The sequence below is a fragment of the Canis aureus genome, chromosome 6 (assembly GCF_053574225.1).
Source record: "Canis aureus isolate CA01 chromosome 6, VMU_Caureus_v.1.0, whole genome shotgun sequence".
Lineage (NCBI taxonomy): Eukaryota > Metazoa > Chordata > Mammalia > Carnivora > Canidae > Canis > Canis aureus.
Window position 1 is genome coordinate 44,387,539 of NC_135616.1, and position 27,135 is coordinate 44,414,673.

At 42.7% G+C, this 27,135-nt stretch overlaps 1 protein-coding gene across 7 annotated transcripts in view; it reads left to right on the top strand.

Annotated features, from left to right (window-relative positions):
• Nucleotides 1–27,135, top strand: part of SMYD3 (SET and MYND domain containing 3) — a 792,487-nt gene that overhangs the window by 526,642 nt on the left and 238,710 nt on the right. For all 7 annotated transcript variants that reach the window (XM_077901368.1, XM_077901367.1, XM_077901370.1 and 4 more), the window contains 3 exons: nt 2,607–2,674; nt 4,190–4,292; nt 12,685–12,795. In XM_077901368.1, the coding sequence (XP_077757494.1) occupies nt 2,607–2,674; nt 4,190–4,292; nt 12,685–12,795 (282 nt within the window). The remainder of the gene's footprint in view (nt 1–2,606; nt 2,675–4,189; nt 4,293–12,684; nt 12,796–27,135) is intronic.

The window sequence follows — 27,135 nt, forward strand, 5'->3', positions numbered from 1 at the left end:
TGACCTAAGCTGAAAATCAGGAGTTGGTCGTTTAACCGACTGAGCCACCCAGGTGCCCCAGGCTCCTGGCATTTTAAGCAGAGGATCAATAAGAAGCCCTTATGCTCTTCTCAGGCCTGAGCCTGTCGTCCCATCCATTGGACTAATGAAAGAGAGTTTGAAACAAAAGATGAGCCAGAGTGGAGAGAGAGAATGGGCAAAGAGATCTGAGCAAGGATCTCAACAGATTGGATGCCTAGCAACAAGAGAGATGGATGATTAACTTCTTACTCCTTGTCAGAGTGTGGAACCACATCCGTCTCTCCTCTTCCACACCTGCAGGGTACCTGTGACTTACTTCTGGCTTCTTCTCTGACCCTGTTCTAGATAGGGACCCCCTGGGGACCCTGAGGACCACACCCACACAACCATCCACCTCTCAGAAAAACCTGTATTAGTGTCTTTCCATAGGCAGCCACCATCTCTGTCCTCTCAGTATTTTACACTGGAGTTGGTTTTAGTGTCAAGTAAATGGGTAGATAATAACCCAGGATGATAAATGCTGCTAACAAGACGTAAGTCAGCCAAGTCTGTGGGATTGGGAAAAGTTTCCTGGAGGAAGACCTAGCCAAGCTCACATTTCCCCCTGTTAGCTCTTTCTTTTTAAAAATTCTGTCAGAATAAATCTATTTTGGAAAAGCCTTTACTTTGCTTCACAGTGAAGCAAAAATGTTTGCATTTTGGTTTGATTCAAAAGTTAACAAATTAGATTGGTTTGATCCGATTTTTCATTGGTGGATTAATTTTGGTAAAGTCCTGATCACACTTTAAAAATACCTGCTAAAATTTGTTATTCCTCACCCCCAAATTCATACCCGTTTAAAAATGTTTAGACATTTTAGAGTTCCTAAAAGAAAACACAGGATCTTTTGTCCTAGATTTCCACCATCCATTTTATACATAAATATGTATAGGCAGTGCACTGTTGCAACTTAATAGGAACCACATGCCCTTAAAGCAGTTTAACTAGTGTGTGTTCAAAATATGTGTGTACACCAACTTATTTCCCGATTCAAAACTGTAGTTTTATCAGACTTTTAGAGGAAATGCCCAATCGTGATAGTTTGTACTAGATTTCATAAAAGCGCTCTTTAGAGTGGTGGAAGAGTCTCAGGAATGAATGCTTTTTCATACTTTATGTTCTTTCATATAAAGCTGATTTAGAGAAATTCGTTGTCACTTGTTGTTTCTCCTTTACAGAAACTATAACAATAAGTCAGCATCCACTCATAGTCCCTGGTTCATCTCAAGTCTCTGGTGGCCTCTCCTACTTTCTTCTTGATGGGCTTTGTTCTGTTTTGTTCTAAGTGTCAAGCCCAGCTGCTGCGTTGAACTCCAAGCACTCATGCTTCATCTTGGCTGAAATGTCTAATGGGCCATTTCAAATTTAATATGGCTTAAAACAGCCCCTAGACTTCTTCCAACTCCCTGCAACCGGGCCTGTTCCTCTTACAGTCTTGCTCATGTTCATGATGGCAACCATAGCCAAGCCTGTGTAGGTCCAAGTGCAAACCTTATCCTTGACTCTTTCCATTCCCCTGGGGGCAGGCCATCGGGTAAATCCTGTTGGCAGCACCACTGCCTTCTCCCCACTTCCGCTACCAGAATCCATGCCTCAGTCTCATCTGGGCTTCTCATTCCCTCTCCATCACCCTTGCCTCTCTATTTTTTTTTCCCTTGCCTTTCTATAGCCCATTCTCTACACAATAGCCAGAGTAATCCTTTCAAACAGAAACTGATCCAGTCATGTCTTGACTCAGAAGCACCCCAGTAGTTTTCTGTCTCATTTAGAATAAAACTTAGACATGGCTCTAAGCGCCTGTATGATCTAACTGCCACTCTGATCTCATATTTTACCCCTCTTCTTCTCCCTTACCCTGCTTTGCCCACACTAACTTTCTTGCTGTTACTCTGTACCTGAGAATATTCGCACCTCAGGGCCTTTGCACTTGTGCTTTCTCCTGACAGGAACATGCATGACATCAATATACACATGTTCATTTCCACAGCTTCTTGGGTCTCTGCTTAAATGTCATCTTATGCTCCAGAGCTTTCCTGAGCACTTTTTCCTCTGTGCCTTTACCTTTCTTCCTTAGCACTTATTCACATGTGACATTTGACAGGCTGCTGCTATTCCTTATCAGATACACAGTGGCATTTGGAAACTGCAGGTAGTTTGAGGGGGAAAAAATCCAATGTGGTGGGAGTCTCTAGTTCTCACAAATAGATTATTTGAATTTTGAAACTTGAACCTGGCTTGGAACTGTGTAATTTAGGGGTCGGGGGGAGGGGATTAGATTGAAATTAATGCCTTGTGCTGGTTTAAGCCTAAATTTTTGTACAGGATGTTTCTATTAATGCACTTAACCTGCCCTTCTTCAGGGAAGCCTGTCCCAGATACATTCTTTTGCAAATGAAAGAGCATCCCTGTTTGGCTTGGATCTTTCCAAAGCAGCTACAAAAAGTATTGAAAGTGCTCCATTTGATTTTGAAAATCTCTGTCTTCTGCCTGCAACATTTCTTAGGTGACTCTGGTAATCCCAATGGTCTTTCCCTTGTTTTTACAGGTGATCTGCAATGCTTTCACCATCTGTAATGCGGAGATGCAGGAAGTTGGTGTTGGCCTCTATCCTAGGTATGGCGAACGGTATTTCATTTACTCGAAGAAACAACTATAATTCACCCGGCTCTCTGACCTCGTAGAAGGTGTCAGAAAGGCGATTACAGCTGCTGGCTCATGAGCAATGCTTGGAACCTAATGACAAATTATGAGAAAGCAGAAAATGTTAAGTTTAAAGAAAAGAATTTTATAGCCCCATGGTATATGCTGTGGTATGAGCAGAGAGGCAGACCTCAGACCTAAATTCTTGCTCTCAGGAAAAGAAGTTGGGGTTTGTGGGTGCTAATAAAATTTGGTTATTACCTTGGGGTGTCTGGGTGGTTCAGTCGGTGAAGCATCTGCCTTGGGTTCAAGTCATGAGTCCAGGGTCCTGGGATGGAGCCCCATATCGGGCTCCCTGCTCAGTGGAGAGTCTGCTTCTCCCTCTGCCCCTCCCCTCCCAGCTTGTGCTCTCTCTCCCTCTCTCAAATAAATAAATAAATAAATCATCTTTAGAAAATGTTTGTTTAGTGCCCCATCCTTGCCCTGATCTTTTCCCCCAGCCTTTTGGGCAGAAGCACCAGTTGGGTTGATTTTGTCTTTTGGCTTAGCACACTCCAAGGTCCAACTTTCAAGGTTGGCCTTCTGAAGTGCTCTGTGCCACTGCTGCTGAGGTGACCTCTTCCCCTGAGCTGCCAGGCTGTCCCTCCACAAACACCGCAGTCACTCATTTCATTTTGTTTTTGCTGCTGTTAAGGTGCAAATACAAATATAGCCCTTTTTATAATTAACTGTGAAACTGAGAATTTGGCTTCTTTTCTTTCTTCTCACAAGGGTTGTGAATCACCGGTATATTGTTCTGGGTCCTCAGGGTGCACTGGCACAGAGGGGCCCAGGGTTCACAGCACCTGGTTCCGATTCAGTGCACTCCCAGCTGTGCATCCTGGGCCAGCTACTTCCCTGCACGTGGCAATTGCTTTGTCTGTAAATGCCCCTCGTGAGAGTCACGTGGTGATATACATGTGCAAGGGCAAAGAAAGTGCTTTCTACACAGTGAAGTGTAGAGGTGCAGCCTCCCTGGTACTAAAACAACCAGGTGGGGGCCCTGGACACTCCAGCGTCAAAATGCTAATGCCATTGCAAGTCATCTCTCACTTCTGTGTGAGAGTGAGAGGGGGAACTCTCCTTAGCCCTTGGCCTGGCTCTGGGTATCCCAGCACAGGAGGCAAGGTCTGCACAGAGCTGCGTGAGAAGGGCCCCAGGTGTCCTGGCTGCCATTGAAAGGCACAGCTGTCTCCCATCTTCATCCCCAGGGAGATCTCAGAAAACATTTTTGTTAGCACACTTCCCTACGTGGCCTCATTTTGGGGGGCATTTTGCTTCATGCCATGTGGGCTAGGGACGTTTCTGGGATCTCCCTGGTGCACTGCTGACCTTATCTGCCCCTCCCTGCCCCCACCGTGCTAAAGTGTCTTTTGCTCACTATATTCATTAGCTTTAGGTGTCTGACTATCTGCTGAGTGACAGTACCCGCTTCTCTCTTTCCTCCAGTATGTCTTTGCTCAATCACAGCTGCGACCCCAATTGCTCCATTGTGTTCAACGGGCCGCACCTCTTACTGCGAGCAGTCCGAGACATCGAGGCAGGAGAGGAGGTAAGCAACCTACTTTTCCCACCGCCTGGCCCCCTTTTGCATCCAGGACCCTCTCGGTATGGCCCTTCCCTGAAACCAGTTGTGCTTGAGAGATAGCTTGTCATTAACCTGCCAGCGGGGGAAGAGCTAGGAATTGTCCCTCCAGCCACAGATTTGCCCCTCAGTGCTTGTGCAGGATTACAGATGGGCTGACTTTGTAAATCACTGTTTCTATGGATTCCAGCAGCTCCTCTTGAACATGTGCAAGAGAGAGGTATGAGTGTGTGATGGTGTGTATGTGTTCTATGTGTGTGACAGCTCACCAGCCCCTCACATTCCTGCCAGTGGCCATCCCTTTGTGCGCGGGAGGGCAGCCTGGCTTGTGAGTGGGATCCCAGGCCACTCATCACATCTTGAAGGTGACTTGTTTTTATCTCAATGACAAGAAAGTAGCAAGACTTACTCGTTCATGTGGTCATGGAGCCTTTACAAACCTATCACCATCTCTGTGTGATTGTTCGGGAAAGATGTGAAGGGAAGAGAGGCCAGGGGGGTATAGCCTCCAACGGTGACTGAGCCTTGACATCCAGGTTTCCTTCTCAGAAGCGCCAGGTCTCACAAGGCAGCTGCAGATGGGCTGCCCTGGGGCTGCCAAGCCAGAGCCCGCTGAGGGTTTGTACATGTACCACCCTGAATGTGGGGTTATAGGTATTCACACTCTGGAGAACCTGGTTTCCTTCTACCTTCCAATTTGCTAAAGTGGATATTTATTGCACGGAAAGCAGAGTATCATAAGCTTTTATTACATTGATGCAGCACTCAGGCAATAAAACTTAAACTCGAGGGCACCATATTTTATGTAGACAGAGATTTGGCTTCGATAAGACTCCCTCCAATCTGATTTTCAATGGAATAAGCTGTCTCTTATACAGCCACTTACTGGATTTCCCATTTTTTAGGAGCCCTGTGCTCAGTACACTGGGGTATCTGTCAACGAGATGGAGAATTTAATTGTTTTTCCCCTAGAGCCACATGGACTTTGAGGCAGGTAAAAAAGGGAGGCACTGTCCGTTTGTAGCAGCATTAGTGCAGGAGCTGAGGGCCAACTGTCTTCGATGATGATGTTACTGCTGCTGACTTGAGGATGGCTTACTAAATTAAAAAAATCAATAACTTGAGTGGCAAACAGAAAAACTATTAGAAACAGAATTTTCAGGAACAACAAAGAAATTTTCCTATGTCTTGTTTTCTAGGCTTGGCTGCCAATTATTTTCCTTGGTTCTTTTCATTCAGTTGAAAACGTCTTGTTTGGTGCTGATTTCACTTCTTTCATGTCCTTTTTCCTCCATCTCTGGAGCAACAAGCAAATCCTTCCTCTTGGTTGACACAGAATAACTCTGCTCCATGTCAGGCCCTGCAGACTCAGATGTGTCTTTCATGATACTTACCAAAGTGGATTCCCAACAAAGGGAGGATTCTCCCCATACATCCTGTCCTACCATCTTGTTTGGGAGATGACTTTGTTTGATTGAGGTATAATGGACGTACGACATTGTGTAAGTTTTGGGTGTATCACACAACAATTTGATGTTTATATATATTGTGAAATAATCACCTCAGTGCATCTGGTTAACATCTGTCACCAAATAGTTACAGAAATTTTTTCTCCTGTGATATGAACTTTTAAGATGTACTCTCATAGGGGCGCCTGGGTGACTTAGTCCATTAAGCATCTGCCTTCAGCTCAAATCATGATCTCAGGGTCCTGGATCGACTCCTGCATCAGGCTCCCTGCTCAGCGAGGAGTCTGCTTCTCCCTCTGCCCTACTGCCCTGTTTGTGCTCTCTCTCTGTCAAATAAATAAATAAATGAAATCTTTAAAAAAAATTTAGTCTCTTAGTAACTTTCAAATATGCTTTGCAGTGCTGTTAACTACAATTGCCGTGCCGTACCTTACATCCCCTAGGACTGTTTCATACCTGGCACTTGTACCTTTTTACCTGCTTGACCCATTTTGTGCTCCCCCCTCCGCCAGCCCAGCTCTGGCAACTACCAATCTGTTCTCTGTGTCTATGAGCTTGGGTTTTTTTGTTGTTGTTGTTGTTTGTTTTGTTTTGTTTTGAGCTTGTTTTTTTATTTTGGTATTTGTTTGTGTGTTTGTTTCAGAAAATAAAATCTCCCCACCCTATCTGGTCTTGGTGGGAACATTTTGTCTGCAGGGCTGTCCCCCTCTCCCATTTTCCTGAGTTAATATTACACACCTTTTAAGGTCCTTTCAAACATTATTTCCTCTATAAACCTTTTCCACATTTCCCAAATTACAGGAAATGTCTTTTTGCTTTGAGGTCTCCTTTACAATGGTTCTTTTCTTTGCAGTTATTCTGACTCTTCTGGTGACTCCTCTGTTCAGCCATAAGCTTCATGCGGACAAGCCATTGTATCTTACTATCTCATTTAGTACTCAGTACTTGCACCCAGGAAGCTTCCATAGCTCATTGCTGACTTGACTTCCCATTCAGTTGAGCTCATATGAAGACCAGGAGTGCTTCTCACCAAGGTGACTGTTGGCATTCTGGATGAATCAGTCGTTCATTGTGTAGGACGCTTGTGTCAGGGAAGGCTGATGACCTGAGTCCCTGTTCAGCAGATGCCTGTGGCCACCCACCCCCAATGACTGACAGACCTCCTGTTCATTTAACATTGGTCTGTTGGGGCAGAGATGGGGCAGAGGGAGAACCAGGAGCAAAGACATTTTGAGGTTAAGAGGGGCAGTTCCTTTTTATTGTGCAAATATTTGCTTAGTTAAACTGGGCAAGGAAGTAAATTTAGAAATGTTTGGCAGTTTCGTAGGATCAATTCTGCATTTTGGTTTTGCTGCTCACCTGGGCACTCCCCAGTTCTAATATATGCTTCATGGGATTGAGTTCTGGAATGGAGGCTCTTTGAGGGAAGTCTCCATAGTGCTTCTTATAGAGACAATCCTTACTCTCTACTTGTTGAGTGAGTGAATAAAGCTTTGTGAAAGGCAAAACCAGAGGTGGAATAGGATATGAACCATTCTTAAAACTACCACTAATCTTCAGGTGTGTCCCACGGGCCCCAGAAAGAAAGTAATGTGATAGCCAGCCAGTGCCAGTTTGAGATGAGAGCACTTCAGACCTCAGCCAAGAAGAGCTGGGAATTTGCATAGGCTCCTTAGTAGCAGGAGTCACCATGGAAATTCCCTACCCTTTGTTTCTCTGCACATAAAGCCATCTCTTGGACCACTTTCAGACCATTCCCTTCAAACCAGCACAGTTTCTAACACTTGGCTCCCTAAAGATTTCCACTGTAATGCTGAGCTGTTGGGTCTCTTGGTTTGGTTTAGTTTGGTTTGGTTTTGCTTTGGGGTTTTTGTCTCCTTATCTAGCACCTCCTTACAGAGATGTTTATAGTAAGGTTTAAGGCATGGCTCATGTGCTAGATTGCAGATGGCTGCCTCTTCAGGGTTTTGGTAAGCTATGACATTTGTTATAATCGGTTTTGCAATTTGTAACTGCAATTTTCTGATATTTTACCTTCCTCTAAACTGAGTTTTATTATTGATTCTTAATCTTTCTTATTAATGTGTACAAGTAAATTAATACATCTTATTTTCAGAAAGCTAGTTCTAAAATGCAATACAATAAAGAGGCATAACCTAAAATATCCTTTAAAGTATAAAATATTTCTGCTTGAAATTTTGTGTCAAAAAGTGTCTTATCAAATGACAGTGTTCTAAAACATAGATCAGGGAAGAAAACTGGACAGTCCAGGCCACCATTGTGGGAATTTCTGGTTAGAAGAGGTTGTAGTTATTACAAATAATGCCACTTGCTACCAGCATTCTCTGGAGCCATAGCGACCTGGAGAAATGTGATTTGCATAAACTGAGTGTGTTGATATCTGTAATATTTTAATCTAAATGGTTGTGAGATTAAGACAGTCTGTTTCTTCTCTCATCTTTACTTATGTTCTAAGTCATTTGACAAATTTGCTGCCTACTTATAGGGTGTCATGTGCTGGGCTGGGCATTGGGAATAGAAAGATGAATAAGACCCCGCCTTGCCTTCAGGAGCTCAAGGTATAAATGAGGAAACTGACATAGAACAGAGAAAAGTAACAGAATATGAAAAGTACAAAAGTGTAAATAAAGTACACGGGGCTTTATAGACATTCAGATGAGGGGTACCTACGTGGTGGTAGGGCACAGGGATGAGGAAGCTGGTAAGAAAAGTGGAGCTTCCAGAGAAGTGACTCCTAGACTCTTAGAGCATCCACAGACTTTGAGTTGGCTGGGACAGGGGACGGAGTTCTAGACAGAGACAAAGGACAGAATGGTGAGCTCAAGGAGTAGGAAGCATTCTTATCAGAAGAATGAAGACATAGACTGAAGACTTCAAATGTGACCAGCAGATGAGTGAATATTCAGGGACCACACCTTATTGTAGGAATGCCTGTGGGTCTTATTAAGGAACTGCTAACAGTGTCTGGTCTATAGGAGGCACTCAGTAGATATCTGTGAAGGGCTTGGATAGGCAGTGAGCGCCTCTGAGTCAGTGGAACTGCATGATGGATTTTCCATGTGTAAGCAAGGTTGGGCAGATGAGGGTCAGGTTGATGTAGTAATCCAGCAAAAGGTGACAATGGCACCCCGAAGTCAGGAGGAATTCAACTGGTGGCTCATGATCAGCGATCTGAAGAAAATAATGTTAGAAATTAAAATTAGCAGAATTTGCTAATGACTGAGTACAGGGGTGTGACAGTGAGAAGAGAGAATAACACTCAGGTTTGATTTTAAAAAGAGGTGAGATCTGCGTGTTGTTTTCAGCTCAGAGCCAGTATCTGTAGAAAAATTTATAATTGTGATAATGTAATCCTAGAAATAAAAACTAAGTCTAATTTGACTTTGGTCTTCTTATCCACTCTGTTGTATATAACGAAAAGATGGGCTTCCTGGAAAAGAGGTTTCTTTGCCTTGAAATTTTTAAGTAAGTAATACATCCAATATCCATACTCAATGTTGGAAGTGATTTACAGCCTTTCCCATAAAAGCTGCTCTAAAATGGTAAAGCAATGGTCAGTGGCATTAATATTTTAATGCGATTTTGTTCTGTGCCATTAAAACATCCACTGATCAATGGCAAAGTTTCATATATACGTTCCTGCTAAATGAGCCTTATATGTAGTGAGCAGATTCTTCATTAAAAGTGGTGAATCAGTGAGTCTTCAATAAGGATTTTTTATCTTTGGCTGATACAATGATTTCACTGGCATTACCAGTTAGGAAGCTCTGTGTTTTGTTTCCCCCCCCCCCAAAAAATATGCATAAAAATGTTTTGCCATTGAGATGTTCAGTTTTGACAGTGTATTTTGTCAACTATTATAAACATGGAGGAGGTAGAAAGGGGGGAATTGGGCACTCTTCATGGGAGGAGGTATATCTGAGCCAAGCTTGTGGGGTGAGAATGCTCCGAAGAAGCTGAGTGTAGGGGATCCCTGGGTGGCTCAGCGGTTTAGCACCTGCCTTCCGCTCAGGGCGTGATCCTAGGTCCTGGGATCGAGTCCCGCATTGGGCTCCCTGCATGGAGCCTGCTTCTCCCTCTGCCTGTGTCTCTGCTTCTCTCTCTCTCTCTCTCTCTCTGTGTCTCCCATGAATAAATAAATAAAATCTTAAAAAAAAAAAGAAGAAGCTGAGTGTAGGATAGGCTAGGGCAGAGATGCACAGTACGCACTGGCACTGTGTGCATTGTTTCAGAGGCGTAGCAGTGTCTATAACTGTGAAGACTGGAAGGTGTCTGGAGAGAGATTCAGGCTAGAAAGGCAGACAGAAGATCACCTGGGAAGCCCTTGTGTGCCTTATCCTGCAGGCAGAGAGGCCATCAAAAATCTTCACGTAGGGAAACGATGTGATCAGATATGAGTTTTAGGAAGATCTCTCAAAGCAGTTGAGAAGATGAGAGGTAGACCACAGGCAGTCCAAGGGTCCATTAGAAAGCCATAGTTCAGTCCAGGTAGTGGTTTTGGGCAGTTACAGGGTAACAAGGAAGGCTGTCAGAGGCTATTTAGTGGGATTAAATGAAATAATTAGTCTTCTGTTGCCTATTCACTGCCTGTCATGATCACTCATGAGTTTTGGCCCTTGTGATTAAGTCTTGGGTTAGCCAAACTTATTTCTCTGGCCTTGGATTTGTTGGCTTGAGGCCAGATACTCTTGTTTCTGTGTTACAGAGCAGCATGATATGTTGCCTAACACGGAAAGGCTCTAGAGAGAGCCGGCCAGCCAGACTGGACCCTGGGGATGGCTATGGAGGATGGGACAGCTTCGGCTGGCTGACCAGGCTTCTTTTCCACTGAGACTCACCCAAAGCTATGTTTTCTGTCAAAGAGGATGGCCTTTCTTCCCTATCATGCTTTCCAGCATGTAAGATCATGCTTTGAAGACACAAGATGCTTTCTTTCAAGTCTAAGAAGAAGCATCTGGGATTATTTGCTCTAGAGAGCTTTTGTCCCTTCCTTCCATGGATGGTCCTTCCTTCTTTCTCTCCAGCAGCACCTCCACTTCTGCCCACCATACATATATACCCTGGCAATTACCTTCACATGTAAAAGCAAATACAGAAGTATTGTATGTACACAATATGTTACAAGTGGACATTTGTTACCAAAAAGAAACTAGAAAAGTGTGAGGGGATGAGGAGCCCTGGGTGAGATGATTGTCAGGTTGTTATCTTAAGGAGGGGGTCGAGGTTAGATTTCAATGAAGAAGTGAGATTCACTGACACCCAGCAGAGGCAAGGGAGGCCCTGGTGTGGGTTCTGGGGGCAGCGCAGCAGAAACAGCCAGTGTCGTCAGGCATAGGGGTGCATGGGGGCAGGAGGAGCAAGGGCTGGCAGTGGGGATGGTGCTCAGAGAGGGAACCGGGCTGCTGGTGGTGGCTGTTGTTGTTATTATTAGTCCTCATCCATTGGAGACTAATATTTTTGTAAAATTTCATGAAAATAAATTACTGGAAAAATGAGATTTTAAACACATATGAAATAAAAGCCTAACATTTTATTATTAGAGTTTCTTACCAGATTCCTATAGAAGTTTCTAAGTGTTCCTTTGTGTTTGGTTCCTGACATTACCACAGACGAGTGACATAGGCCCTGGAACCACACACTGAGTTATGCTGTGGGAATCCCTTGTCAGGACTTGGCCCATAAGCAAAAGCCGGGGGGGGGGGGGGGGGGACTGGAGAATTTTGAGCACAGGGAAGAGCTGATCTGTCTTAAATTTGAAGAGAATCCCCTGCTGGAGGGTGGAGTGCAGGGGGAACAGGGGGACCGGCTGTGAGACTTGCTTGTTTTAAGAGCGAGAAAGAAAGGCAACTCAGACCAGGATGATCACATTGGGAGAGGTAGAAAGGAGTATATATTTTTAAGGTTGGGTGCATTGAATTTCCTGGTGGATTGGGTGAGAATGTGAAAGGGAGAGAGAAGTCAAGGGTGACTGAGGTTTCCACTTGAAGGACACAGAAGATGCATTGCTGTCAGCTGAGGTTAGGATGGCTCCAGCAGGGATGGAACAGGCTGGGGGAATCAGGAGTGCCATCTTGTGTATTTTGAATTAGACTTTCAGTGCAAATATCTGGTTGAGTGAGGGATATGTGAACATTACAGTGTTACCTAAAGACCTATGACTTCCCAGTGGAACTTGACAGCTACAGGGAGACCTGACCTTTCGTCATCCAAGACAACATAATTACTGTTTGAAAGGGAGTCAGCTTAAGAGCTTCCACCTAGGATCACATTCTGACATTATTTGTCCCTAGTTGCAAATTATTCCTTTTTTTTTTTTTTTAATTAAATCTACCTGGTCACAAGTAAAACAGTGTCCTAACTTCAAAGACACCAAATTTGGTGGACCTCAAATTCCATGAGGTCTGCCTCATGGCAGTCCATGCAGGACTGCTCAGGATTTAAGAGCATCTGGGTACAGCGTCTGCCACCCCTTGGGGATCAGAATTGATCTGGCTTCTCTGATTGCCAGCAGTTACAGATTTTACTACACAACCTTAGGATGACCAAACACATGCCAGCTCTTGATATTCTCTTGTTTGGTGAATAAAAGGCAAGGTGTAAAAACGTATAGAGGTCATGAGTCCAATTCTTTAAAGTAGATATATAATATATATGTACTCATGACACAATGAAGACTGGAAGGTAACACATTAAAATTTTACATGGGATTATTTGCATAGAGAGACTCTAAGTAGTATCTTTCTTTCCTCTTGCACTTTGTGGTACATAATAGAAACACGTTTGCTTAAATAGTCAGCAGTGATGGTAAGCATGTGTTCAGGAGGAGGAGCACTACAGCCCTGTGACCCTGTCCTCTCTGGCCTCCCCAGCTCACCATCTGCTACCTGGACATGCTGATGACCAGCGAGGAGCGCCGGAAGCAGCTGAAGGATCAGTACTGTTTTGAGTGTGACTGTGTCCGATGCGAAACCCAAGACAAGGTATGTGGTGTGGAACCGGCCTGGAACATGTTCTAGGCCCCGTCCCAGTGAATTGTTTGCTTTTCTCTCATTTGTCCAAAAGGAGATGATTCTCAGTGCAGAGTGGGAAACAAAGTGGGTAAAAAAAAAAAATCATTGTGCGACACATGTTTTATCTCCTAGAATTTTTATCACCCACGAAGTCGTAAGAGGCTTAATCTCAAGTAGGGATCTGGGGAGCTTAGATTCTAAAGGGAATATAGGTGTCAAAAATGTAATGAAAAGGATATTGATGGTCGGAGCACTGTTAGAGCATGGCGGGGGGAGGGGGGAGGGGGAGGGTGCTAATAGCTACTGCTTGCAGACAAATCTACCAAGTCATTTCTAGCTTTTTATTTCCTTAGAATTTGTTCTGTAAGGCTTTTTACTCTAACACTTAATCAGAGATCACTTACCTAGCAACTTTTACTCTCTGAGAAAGGAAGAAGAGCCAAAATAAATGCCAGAAAGATAATGAATGAACTTAGGTTTAAAAAAATAATAATGATGAATGAACTTTTCTTCTGTTACTCATGTGCTTTCCTCACATTGAATCTATTTACTTTTAGTTCGCACACAACCGAGTTATCTGATTGATTTTTTCTTTTGTAGAGTGTTTTGCATTTGTGGGGATTTTTTTGTAATCACTCTGTCCTTTAAGCCAATAATTGTACGTGAGGAACTGGAACTTAGGTTCAGAGATACACCTGTAGGGGAGGATGAACAAAACAGGGGCGAATGGAGTCCCAAGCCCAGATCTTTTGACTAAGTCTCGTGCTCTACCATAGAGCTACTGGCAATCATTGGTGCCAGCATCGATAGAGAGAGGCTGCTGTTTTCACTACAGAAGAAGGGACTGTGCACTCATTCTAATGAGGCAGGAATCAGTGAACACAATTAGTTTTTAATTAAAAGGAAGTAAATAAGCTAAATGGGAAAAGCTGGATTCACTGCTACTACCTGCCCAAGATTCAGTCCACTTTAGCATTAGCCTTTGGCAACAACCACGTGTGCTAGAATTATATTCCCCAGGGATTTCTCCCCAGACCGTCCTCTGAAATGGCAAGAAACAAGGTCTCTTCTCCCCAGCATCCTTGAAGGGGAGGTCTTGGATTTAGTGCCTCTTCATGCCATCTGTATTGTAGACCCGCAAAAAATTTCTTGGATAAATGCTTGTATTTTATTAAAACTGGGGTCATGTTTGCTTTTGTTTTTCATTATAGCTGAAATCTGGCTAGAATTGTCTATTAGGAAAAGATTTAGCCTCAAGTGACAGATAACACGACTAAAACTGGCTTTGTCTCACAAATTCTAGAGAAGCAGTCCAAGGCAGGAGCAACTACTCCTAGATCTCATCACAGACCCAGAATCTTTCTGTCTTCCTCCTTAGCCATCCTGCGGGGGTGCCTTTTGTCCTCATGGTCCCAGGATAACTGATGTCCTCAACCATCATCAGCTGGTGTGTCCAAGCTCTAGACATAAAGAAGGGGCAATAAAAGGAGAAGCTCCTAGGGATTTCCACCTGCAATTTATTGTTCAGAACTGTGTTGTATGACCACCATTAGCTATAAGAGAGGTGAAGAAACTACATTTTAGATTTTCAGCCTTTAAACTACAGGATGACAGGGGAAGAGAAGGTTGTGAATGGCTCTTGGGTAGCTGATCTACAGTGTCCACCATGTTCATTGGGACCATTTTCTTTCCTCTTTTGAGTTGAAAGTTTAATATTGTATTAGTGTTCTCCAGAGAAAGAGAATCAACAGGAGTGTGTGGGTGGGTGGGTAGGTGTGTGTGTGTGTAAAGAAGTAGTGGGGGGATATTTATTTGAAGGATTTGGTTCATGTGATTGTGGAGGCTAAGAAGTCCCAAGACCTATAGTTCATAAGTAGGAGAGCAAATGGCGAAGTCCCAGTCTGACCCAGGAAGAGCCAGCCTTCCATTTGAGTCCAAAGGCAGGGAAAAACCAGTGTCCCAGCTTCAAGGCATTTGGGCGGGAGGAGTTCCCCCTTACTTGTGGTAGGGTCGGTCTTTGTTCTCTTCAGGCCTTCAACTGATTGGGTGAGACCCACTCACATTGGGGAGGACAGTCCACTAATTGATTCCAGTCATTTATCTCATCCAAAAACAGTCTCACACACATACCCAGAATAATATTTAACCAAATACCTGGGCACCCTTTGGCCCAGTCAAACTGACACATAACATTAACCATCACAAATGTTGTGTTAGAGATAGGCCAGATGGTAACATGGAAAAAGTACTTTATTGCTCTGCTAGATTCTAATCCATTCTGTACCTGACAAACTGAGTGGCCTTGGGCAGGTCATTCAACCTCTCTGATTTATTCCATCATTTGTCATACAAGAGACCCATGTCTCATTGTGGTTTTGATTTGCATTTCCCTGATGGTCACTATGTTGAGCATCTTTTCCCATACCTCTTGGCCATCTCTATCTCTTTACACCTGTTGGGATAGCTAGAATCAAGAAGATAAGAAATAACAAGTGTTGGTGAGATTGTGAAGAAAAGGGAACCCTTGTGTGTTATGTTTTGATGGGAATGCAAAGTGGCATAGCCACTAGAGCAAACAAAAAATTAAAAACTTAATTGAGGTTCCTCAAAAAATTAAAAATAGAATAACCACATGATCCAGCAATTCTGCTTCTGAATATTTATCTAAAGGAAATGAAAACACTAACTCAAAAGATATGTACACCCTCATGTTCATTGCAGCCTTATTTACAATAGCCAAGATATGGAAACAACTTCAAGTGTCCATCCATAGATGAGTGGATAAAGAAAATGGGATGTGATATCTTCTATCTATATCCTGGAATGTTATTCAGCCATTGAAAACAAGAGAATCTTGCCATTTGCAAGAACATGGATGGACTTTGGGGACATTATGCTAATTGAAATAAGCTAGACAGAGAAAGACAAATACTGTATGTAACACAAGCAAATTAAACTGGATGCTCTTAAAGCCCCTTCCAGCTCTGTTATCCCATGTTTCTCTGAAATGTTTCCTAGTAGAAGTGAGTGGGGATGTATATAGATGAGAATATGAATGTGATTTTAATTAGTTCATCAGTTATATTTTCAAGTTTCTATTTATCTGAGAGTTTTGTCCTGTTTAGTGATGTAAACATCCCTCCTGAAATCTCTGTATTGCTGGTTTGCCTTGAAAAAGTAATACACAGGTGACTCCAGCTTAGTGCATTCCCCAAAGATTATGAATTCAAAACTACTTCAGTCAAAATTAAATTTACTTCAGTTCCTAGGTTTAAAGTTTTCAAGATTATTTTTCTGGGGCAGCCCCTGTGGCACAGCAGTTTATCACTGCCTGCAGCCCGGGGTGTGATCCTGGGGACCTGGGATTGAGTCCCTCGTCGGGCTCCCTGCATGGAGCCTGCTTCTCCCTCTGCCTGTGTCTCTGCCTCTCTCTCTCTCTCTCTCTCTCTCTTTCTCTTTCTGAATAAATAAATAGATCTTTAAAAAAGAAGATTATTGTTCTGCTTTTCTTGGACCCAAAGCTTCCTTTACCGACTTAGCCTAAGGGAATATATCATCAGCTCTGTGTCTTCAGCCTCTTTTTATAGACAAAGGAGCCTTACCTCACCCCCTGGCTTAAAGCCTTAAAGTGGACTCAACTCACCTTTCTAATGTGAAGCAGTTCTATTGCCTTTTAACCACAGGAAAGGAACCCCAGCCTGCTACTGCTTGCTTCCAGACCTGAGGCCCTCACTTTAGCTTCCCTTATTGCTTTGTATTTCTGTTCTCTTTTTGCTCCAGGGAGATGCTTTTCTTATTTTTGAATCAGTAAAGCTATTTTTCATTTCTCTTTTCCTACTTCACTTCCCACTACTGTGGGTTTGGGGTAGAAGAGAGCACTTCGAAGTCTGACCTTACAGCATCTTGTTTGGACGTCTGCAGTTTGCTGTTCAAGCACATAGGTATGAATTCAGGTCTTTGGAGGCAAAAGAAGGTGTGAGGGTAAACGATCTAATTCTCCTGAGGGCTTCCAAGGCACATGTGTACCTTTTACCTGGTACCAGCCTATCTGGGGAGAAGGGACCTAGATCTTTTATCATAGGGCCTTCTGTGGACAGAGACAGAGCAGAGTCATTCTGAAAATGTGTCCCTTCTGAAAACAGTTTAATAAATGGCTTGGGGGATCCCTGGGTGGGTCAGCGATTTGGCGCCTGCCTTTGGCCCAGGGCGTGATCCTGGAGTCCCGGGATCGAGTCCCATGTCAGGCTCCCGGCATGGAGCCTGCTTCTCCCTCCTCCTGTGTCTCTACCTCTCTCTCTTTCTCTATATCTATCATAAATAAATCAATAAATAAATCTTTTAAAAAAATGGCTTGGGAGTGGGGAGGAGGTAGGTATTGGGGGGAAACTGCAAGAAGCTTCTCATTCCTTGATGCTACAAAGTCTACTTCCTCCTATTCTCTTCCATAGAAATAAAGTTCTGTTAGTTACTGTCCTTGGTAATTATTTTCAGCCCGTGTTTGAAGATCCTCTTGTGTGGAATTTCCTTTCTTTGGTTTCCTCTGAGGCCCCGCCTAGCACATGCATGTTATAGAGCCTGGGAATGGCCCAGCATTCTAACACAGGGAGCACCTTTGGGGTTGCTGTGTCCAGTTTCTGCATACACTGCACCTCAATGGAGCTATTACGTGAAACTCTGATAAACCCAGCAACAAAAGAGGCAGGAGTGAGCCAAGGAAGAAACAGCGATTGTCTGAAGAAGTAGTGAAGGCAGTGCTAGAATGAAAGCCATAGACCAAGGAAATGAGAGTACTCTGCCCAAGAAGTTTATGGTAACTTGAGTCTATTTAAAATACGAGCAATTACTTAAAGGTCGTTTAGTAAACCAAGATTTTTTTTTTTTTTTTTTTTTTTGCTACTGCCTTCTTCTATTTTGCTAAATTAATTGTAAGCAGAAATGCCTTGTGGCAGGCTGATGAGCTCAACCCCCTCTGAGTTGTTTTATGTTACAAGTTTTAACAGCCTAAGCAGGAATGTGTGCCTCGTGTCTAATGTTTTCATCATAACGGGATTACATTATCTCAGGAAGATTTGGCAGGGGATTGAAGAAGTGTGTGTGTGTGTGTGTGTGTGTGTGTGTGTGAGAGAGAGAGAGAGAGAGAGAGAGAGAGAGAGAGAAGAGACGAGACACAGGGAGACAAATTTTATATGGTCAAACCCCAATATTAGTGTATGTTACCTGGGTCTTGCTTCTCCAAACAGAAGAAAGGATTTCCCTCGAGTGCAGTGCTGGCTGTCATCAGTGTTCAGGTGAGGAAAGGAGTGTCCTGACTTCATGACCACATCATCCCATCTGCCACATTACCATGAGATGGGAGAGGCTTCTGGGCTTGGTACAACGGTCTATAAAGTTGGCCGGGAAAATAGACAATGTAGCTATTGTGTCTCCTTGGAATATGCTGCAGGCCACATCACAGAGAATGGGCAGCTGTGCTCCCAAGCTGCTTCAAGTTGCTCTGGTTCGTTCAGAAGTCGTCTGTGTCCCGTCCCCCCCCGCCCCCTCCCGGGGATAAGAAGAGGGTGGCTCCAGGATGTGTGGTGACAGGAATTCTGTCTTGCAACCATTTCAGTTCTTGCACAGAAATGCTTTTCTTTTGGTTTGTGGTCTACAAGGAGCTCTGGCTCAGGGAACAGAGTTGGGGGGGAGGGTTGACAGTTGCTGTGTCACACAAGTCTGTGTCCATTTGTCCCGGGCACTGTACCTAGCCCAACACAGTGCACGCAACATTCAAGGGGTGCTGTAGAAGGAGTGACCTTTCTCTGAGAACGTTCTATATTAAAATCCCTGCAAAAGCTTCAGGGGCATTTCCTCTGTGCTCTGTGCTTTGTGGAGTGATTTATACACCTTGTCTCACTTAATCACCATGACTTTATGAGGGCGATGGTTGCTCTTCTTCCTATTTTGCCGATGAAGTAACTGGAGCTTTTAGCTGCAGAGGCTATAATCTTAACCTCTCCACTATGCTGTCTCTGATTTTATGAACAACAAAGATACTCTTCCTATCTTTTTAAAATTCAAGTATCCAGGCACTTCGGTGGCTCAGTGGTTGAGCATCTGCCTTCAGCTCAGGTCATGATCCTGGGGTCGAGCCCTGCATTGGGACTCCCTGCTCATCAGGGAGTCTGCTTCTCTCTCTCCTTCTGTCCCTACCAACTCTGCTTGTGTGCATGCTCTTTCTCTCTCTCTCTCATAAATAAATAAGATCTTTAAAAATAAAACAAAATCCAGGTATTATTTTCATTCAGTAAAACTCACTATTTTTAGTGTCCAGTGCAATGAGTTTTGACAAATGCAGTCTGCAACCACCATCCCAGAACAGTCCCATCCCCCCCATCAAATTTCCTCATGCCACTTTCTAGCCCCTGCTAACCTCTGATCTGCTTTATCTCACTGTAACTTTACCTTTTTCAAAATGTCATGTGAATTGTTCCAAAGAGCCATTTGATTCTGGGTTCCTTCACCTAACATTATGCTTTTGCTATTCAGTTATGTTATTTTACACATACACACAACTCTCTAATCTCAGTATTTGGTTCCTTTTTATTGCCAAATAGTATTCTATTATGTGGCTGTTCCACAGTTTACCTACCCATTCATCATTGGAGGACATTCGGTTCTTTTCCAGTGGTTGGTGGTTATCAGTACAGCCACTATAAACATTCACATACGCGTTATTGTGGGAATATAAATTTTCATTTCATCTGTGTAAATACCTAGGAGTAGGATTGTTGGGTTGCATGGTAAGTACATGTTTAACTTTAAAACTGCCTGTTTTCCAGTGTAGCCATACCATTTTGAATTCCCACAGGCAAGGAGTGATAATTTCAATTACTCCATACTCTTGCCAGCACTTGATTTTGTCAGGTTTTCTTTTGTTTGTAATCATTCCAATAGATCTGTAGTGATGTCCAAAAAAATACTTTTGGTATTTTGATAGAGATTGCATTAAATCTATAGATTGCTTTGGGTAGAATAGACATCTTAGCAATATTTTTGTTCTAATCCATGAGGATGGAACAGCTTTTCATCTGTGTGTATCATCTTCCATTTCTTTCATCATAGTTTCCTTATAGTTTTCAGAGTAGAAGTGTTTCATCTCTTTGGTTACAACTATTCCTAAGCATTTAATTCTTTTTGGTGCAATTGTAAATGGGATTGTTTTCTTAATTCTCCTTCTGCTACTTCGGTACTAGTGTATAGAAATGCAACTGATTTCTGTATATTGATTTTGTATCCTCCAACCTTACTGGATTCTATTATCAGTTCTAGTAGTTTTTGGTGGAGTTTTTAGGATTTTCTATATATAGTGTCAGGATATCTGCAAATACTGAAAGTTTTACCTCTACTTTATCAATTTTGATGCCTTTTATTTCTCTTTCTTGTCTGATTGCTGTGGCTCAGACTTCCAGTATTATGTTGCATAAAAGTGGCAAAAATAGACATCCTTGTCTTGTTCCTCAGTTTTTCACCCTTGAGTATGATTAGCTGTGCATTTTTATATATGGTTTTTATTATGGTAAGGTATGTTTCCTCTAAACCTGTTTTATTGAGGGTTTTTTTTTCATCATGAATGGATGTTGTACTTTGTCAAATGCCTTTGCTGCATCTATTGAGAAGATCAAATGGTTTTTATCCTTTTTGTTTGGAATGTGTTGTATCACATTGAGTGATTTGCAAATAGTGAGTCACACTTGGATCTGGAGTGAATCCCACTTGATTGTGGTGAATGATTTTTTAATGTATTGTTAGATTCGATTTGCCAGTATTCTGTTGAGGATTTTTGCATCTATATTCATGAGAGATATTGGTCTGTAGTTATCTTTTTTTGTAGTGTCTTATCTGGTTTTGGTATCAAGGTAATGCTGGCTTCACAGAATGAATTTGGAAGCTTTTCTTCCTTTTCTGATATTTGGAATACTTTGAGAAGAATAGGTATTAACTCATCTTTAAATATTTGCTAGAATTCACATGTGAAGCTGTGGTCCCAGACTCTTGTTTGTTGGGAGTGTTTTAATTACTGATTCAATTTCACTGTTGGTAGTCAGTCTGTTCAAATTTTTTATTTTTCTTAATTCATTTTTGGCAGGTTATATGTTTCTAGGAATTTATCCATTTCTTCTAGGTTGTCCAGTTTGTTGGCATATAATTTTTCATAATATTCTCTTATAATGCTTTATATTTATGTGGAGGCATTTTTATTTTTCTCTCTTATTTTGTTTGAGTCCCAACAACCCTCTCTGATGAGTCTGACTAAATATTTATCAATTTTGTTTATCTTTTCAAAAACCAGCTCCTGATTTCTTTGACCTGTTTTATTCCTTTTTTTAGTTTCTATTTCATTCATTTCTGCTCTAATCTTTATTATTTCCTTCCTTCTACTGGTTTGGGATTTGGTTTGTTCTTTTTGTATTTTCTTTATGTATAAGGTTAGGTTGTTTATTTGAGCGTTTTCTTGCTTCTTGAGGTAGTCCTATCTTGCTGTAAACTTCCCTCCCACAAGAGCTTTTGCTGCATCCCAAAGAGTTTGGACCACTGGGTTTCATTTCAGTTTGTCTCCATGTATTTTTTAATTTCCTCTTTGATTTCTTGGTTGACCCATTCATTGTTTAGTAGCATGTTATTTAACCTCCATGTATATGTTCTCTCTCCAGATTTTTCCTTGTGGTTGATTTTTAACTTGATAGCATTGTGGTTAGAAAAGATCCATGGAATGACTTCAGTCTTTTCTGAAGTTGGGAGTTTTTTGTGGCCATATGATCTGCTTTGAAGAATGTTTCATGTAGTCTTTTTTTATTTTTAATTTCTTTTTATTGGAGTTCAATTTGCCAACATATAGCATAACACCCAGTGCTCATCCCATCAAGTGCCCCCCTCAGTGCCTGTCACCCAGTCCATGTAGTCTTGAAAAAAATGTGTATTCTGCTGTTTCAGGACAAAATATTCTGAATATATCTTTTAAATACATGTGGTCTGATGTGTCATTAAAAGCCACTATTTTCTTGTTGATTTTCTGTTTGGATGATTTATCTATTAATATAAATGGAGGGTTACAGTCCCCCACCCCCATTATTGTATTACTATTCATTAGTTCCTTCATGTTTGTTACTAGCTGCTTTATGTATTTGGGTGCTCCCATGTTGGGTGCAAATATATTTATAATTGTTATATCTTCTTGTTGGGTTGTCCCCTTTATGTTTATATAGTGTCCTTCTGGGATCCCTGGGTGGCGCAGCGGTTTGGCGCCTGCCTTTGGCCCAGGGCGTGATCCTGGAGATCCAGGATCGAATCCCATGTCAGGCTCCCGGTGCATGGAGCCTGCTTCTCCCTCTGCCTGTGTCTCCGCCTCTCTCTCTCTCTGTGACTATCATAAATTAAAAAAAAAAAAATTATAGTGTCCTTCTTTGTCTCTTGTGACAGTCTTTGTTTTAAAGCTTTTTTTTTTTTTTTTTTTTTTTTTGGTCTAAGTATTGCTATGCTGGCTTTCTTTTTACTTCCATCTGCATGCTAAATGCATTCCTTCATTTTGATCTGCATGTGTCTTTAGGTCTGAAAGGAGTTTCTTGTAGGCAGCATATAGATGGGCCTTGCTTTTTTTTTTTTAAGATTTTATTTATTTATTCATGAGAGACAGAGAGAGAGAGACAAACAGACACAGGCAGAGGGAGAAGCAGGCTCCACGCAGAGAGCCTGACGTGAGACTCCATCCCGGGTCTCCAGGATTACACCCTGGGCCAAAGGCGGCACTAAACCGCTGAGCCCCCCGGGCTGCCCAGACCTTGCTTTTTTAATCCTTTCTGTCACCCTGTGTCTTTCTATTGGAGTACCAAGTCCATGTACATTCACAGTAATTATTGATAGGTTTTGCCATTTCATTACTTGTTTTATGGTTGTTTGTAGCTCTTCTCTGTTCACCAGAACCTGGCATTTCAGGGATGTCTCCTGTATGTTATGTTGTTGAGGGGACCTCAGCCTGGGAAAACTCTGGCTGAGCCCTGCTGGGTTGGAGGGGGTGGATCTGCAGAAGCACACAGGGGCAGGGTGCTCTGTTGGCAAGCTCTGTGGAGAGTATTGGTACTGCACTGGTTTCTGCAGGTGTCTGTGTATCTAGGCTGGGGGGCAGGGGAGGGAAATGGCACCAGCTCTTTCATTCTTGGAGAAGTCTTCCAAAGATCCCTGCCCCTCCAGCACATATTGTGAGATTAGTAAATAAATCTCCTTCCTGTATTCCTCAGGGATTTTCCAAACTGCTGCTTCTATGCTGTATCTCAGCTGAGCTGTTTGTTGTGCTAAGGGCAGACTTCAGTTTTCTATTGCCCTCCAGCTCTCCCAGGGCCATGCCCACTGATTTTTAAAGTTCCAGGTGTTAAGCCCCACTGGTTGTAAGAACTCTGGATGTTAGTCCCCTCTGGTTTTCAAAGCCAAATGTTATGGGGAGTCATCTTCCCCATATAGGTCCCCTGTGCCTGGGGTGGCTTGTACCTCTTGCCTCTCTGTGACCACAGGTTCCTCCCTCTCATGAATAGTCTCGTGGGTCTCTTTTGCTTCCATCCATGTCTCTGCCTTTCCTACCTTTTTCCTGATCTCCTCTTTACATTTCAGTATGGAGAGTCTATCCTATCAGTCTTTGGGTCATTTTCTCAGTTATTTATACTGATGTGGGTGTTAACTAGATACAGCTAGTTGTATCTGTGGACATACAGTATAGGATTCTCTGGACATGTCATCTTTCTAAAGTCTAGACTTCTTTATTTTTTAAAAAATGTATTTATCTGAGAGAGAGCATGAACAAGCAGGGGGAAGGGGCAGAAGGAGAGGGAGAGAGAATCTCAAGTTGGCTCCCCACTGAGCACAGAGCCTGATGCAGAGCTAGATCCCATGACCCTGAGATCACAACCTGAGTCAAAATCAAGAGTCAAACAAATGTTCAACTGACGGAACCACCCAGGCATCCCAGAGTTCCTTATTCTTTACACATTTTTTGTTGTTGTTGTTGTTGTTTTGTTTTTTAATCAAATATGTGCTTCATAAATTATTTTTTCTGTCTGTGGCTTATCTTTTCATTCTCTTAGTAGAGTCTTTTGAGGAACAGAAGTTTTAAATTTTGACATAGTTCACTTTTTAGGGTCTTTTTCCTTTTTTATGGATCAGTCTTTTGATGTCATATCTAAGAAATCTTTGTCTAAGAAAATAAAGATTTTTCTCCTATGTTTTTTTTTTAAGATTTTATTTATTTATTCATGAGAGACACATACCCAGAGAGAGAAAGAGAGAGAGAGAGGCAGAGACATAGGCAGAGAGAGAAGCAGGCTCCATGCAGGAAGCCCTATGCAGGACTCAATCCCAGGACCCCAGGATCATGCCCTGGGCTGAAGGCAGGCGCTAAACCGCTGAGCCACTCAGGGATCCCCTCTCCTATGTTTTCTATTAGGCATTTTATAGTTTTAGGTTTTGTGATTAGGTCTTTGATCCATTTTGAGTTAATTTTTGTACAGGATTCATTTTTTGCCTATGGATGTTCCATTTTCCCAGTACTATTTGTTGAATCATTATCTTCCTTAAGGCAGTAGGATATTATAGAGTGTACAGAATTAGATAGAGGAAGAATTGGGTTCTAATCCTCAGGTATGTACTTGTTATATCAGTGACACTGGCCAGAGAGATCAAATCTGGGTGGTGGCTAACAGGGCAGCTCATACAGTGGAAAGAGCACATGCTCTGAAGTCTGATAGTCCTAGGTTCTGTTGTTTACTCACCATTTGACATTGGCAACTTCCCTGTCTTCATCTTTGTTTACTCTTTTGCAAAATGAGAGTGATATATCTGGCAAAACTGTTTTGACGGTTCGGTTAGATAGTGTAAGCAAAAAAAAAAAAAAAAAGATAGTGTAAGCATAGGCTGGGAGATGGTGGACACTTAATGGTTGCCATCATTATCAAATGTTCTGAAGACATCGTCTATATGTGGAGTCCTAGGAATTATAGCCTCCTTAGCACCCGTCATTTGTTGTCAGGATCCGTGAACTTCTCATATAATCTTCTTGGTAACTTTTTAAGTCTTCCTGCTCCAACTTACTCTCTGCCGCCTCACCCATTTTTCTTTTTAGTGTTTTCTGTGTGGTTTCTGTGGTCACTGCATTGGGCAATGGATGCTCTCTCTTGCACTGTCCTTGGTGCAGACCTTCTCCCTCACCTGGGTTCTCCCTTGTGAGAGATGAGCTGACCTTTGTCCAGACTTTAGGGGTAAATCACTGCCCTTCATCTCCACTCATATGGCCCTGCTCCCTCACACCTACTGTTGGTAACATCGCTCACACTGAGGGTGTGCAGGGGCTGCAAGTAGAGTCATGGGGGAGGCATATGTGTGTGGAGAGGTGCGCTAGGGAGCTCTTGGGCTGAGCATGAGCCGCACCGCATAGACTCACATGCCAGACCGTTCCTCCTTCCCCCATCCCTGGACACAATAGAGGTCATCCTGGACCCTCCCTCTCCTCCGATTATCTCCCAAATGGAGATGATGCCTCTTTTAGGATTTGCCACACAGGAAATCATCTCCCTGAGGGAGACCACACTTGGAGTCTTTGGCAAGGGCAGTGGCGGCAGAGGGCTCTGCCTAAAACCTGACCTAGCCCTGCCACAACCATAGGAAGGATGTCCTAGAAGTCAAGAGTAGGGTGGTGGAGTATTCTAGTTCCTCTCATTACCTTACTTTGTGGAGAAATTGAGGGTATATGCTGTCATCCAAAAATAACTTTTATTTAGTTTACTAAATGGGATAAAACACATTTTCCCTCTAATCTGTTTGCTGGGTTCAACCGTGGACTTGCAGGCTGATGCTCTGGGTCTATAGTACCTGCCCGAAGCCCCTAAATTATGACATGCTTAACTGCATCAGCCTTTGGAACCCTTCTGCCACGCACACTTCCATGAATACCTCGCTGTTGAAATATGGGAGGAAGCAAACAAAGCAGTGAATTTCACGATAACTCTTTGGGGTCAGTGTTTCCTAGGCAGACACAGCCACCTGCAGTGACACTGCCTCCTTGGAGGCATGATCCTGGGGAAGTGGTGTCACTGGTGAGAATATGTAGTGCAGCTCCACAGGTTGGGGATGGTACTCTACCAAGTGTGGTTGTGCTGACAAACTGCTCTGAAAATCAGTGGCCACTGGGCTCCAGGTAAATGCAGCAGATTGAGCACATGCATTTCTCTGCATTCTTTCCCCAAAACTAGTTGGAATGATGGTCAGATTAGGCTCTTCCTACCTTTAGGGCCTGAAAGGTTTCTACCTTTTAGAATGAGAGCATATACTTTTTACTTACACCCACACACAAATACCACAGAGGCCAAGAGGTATATCAGAAGGCATCAATTAAATTTGAATACCTGGAAGAAACATTAGGCCTCTGGTTTAATGCCTTCATTTTACAGAGAGGAGAAGGGACTTGTGGTACTCACTAATCAAGTCATGTCGGAGAGTCAGGACCAGATTATCCAGGTCTCCTAATTCTGGGGCAGTGCCCTTTTCATGAAATACTGTGGGCACTGCTCCTGAGTGTGGAGGCAAAGGGAAAAGTTAAAGGTAAAAAAATAAATTGATCTAGAAGTTCCCCCTTTGACTATTTTTCTAGAAAGAGTATTTACATTTATTCCTCATTTTAAAGTGCTTGGAATATTATTTTTATCCAATTTCTCAAACCCTTTGGATAATTGAACTACAGAAATAAATCAGAAAAGATATATTTTTTTAGATTGGTTTTGCCACTGGATAACTCAGCACATTTTAATGATAATGTCTGTCCAAGACCCTGGACAAACATTCGCTGATGTTTCCCCTGTCCACCTGGGAGGGTGTGAGTAGGTTAGTCTTGTAAGAAGAGATTAACGCATAGCTTCTGTGGGTAGTCTGGGGAGCTGGGATTCACACTTCCCAGCAAGGGCTGTGATTTGGAGCCAGTCTGTTCTCTTCCTAGGCTGAGCATTAACCCTCTGGAAATGAGGCTTCTGCTGTTCCTTAACTTGAGTAGACTCAAGACTCCTTTTCTGGGCTTCTTACTTATCTACAATTACCATTTGTCTCTAGTCCTTTAGCAAGCCTGCTTGAGTATTTTCTTCTCTCCCTCTTTTTCCCCATTCTTTATTCCTTCCTCAAGTATTTAGTGAGTAGCTTATAGTATATCAACTGTGGGACTCTGAGATGAGAAGATCACCCCCTCCTGCAAGTGGGTTATGTCCTAGTGTGGAGACAGAGTGCAGACACATGGTTCAGTTAGTG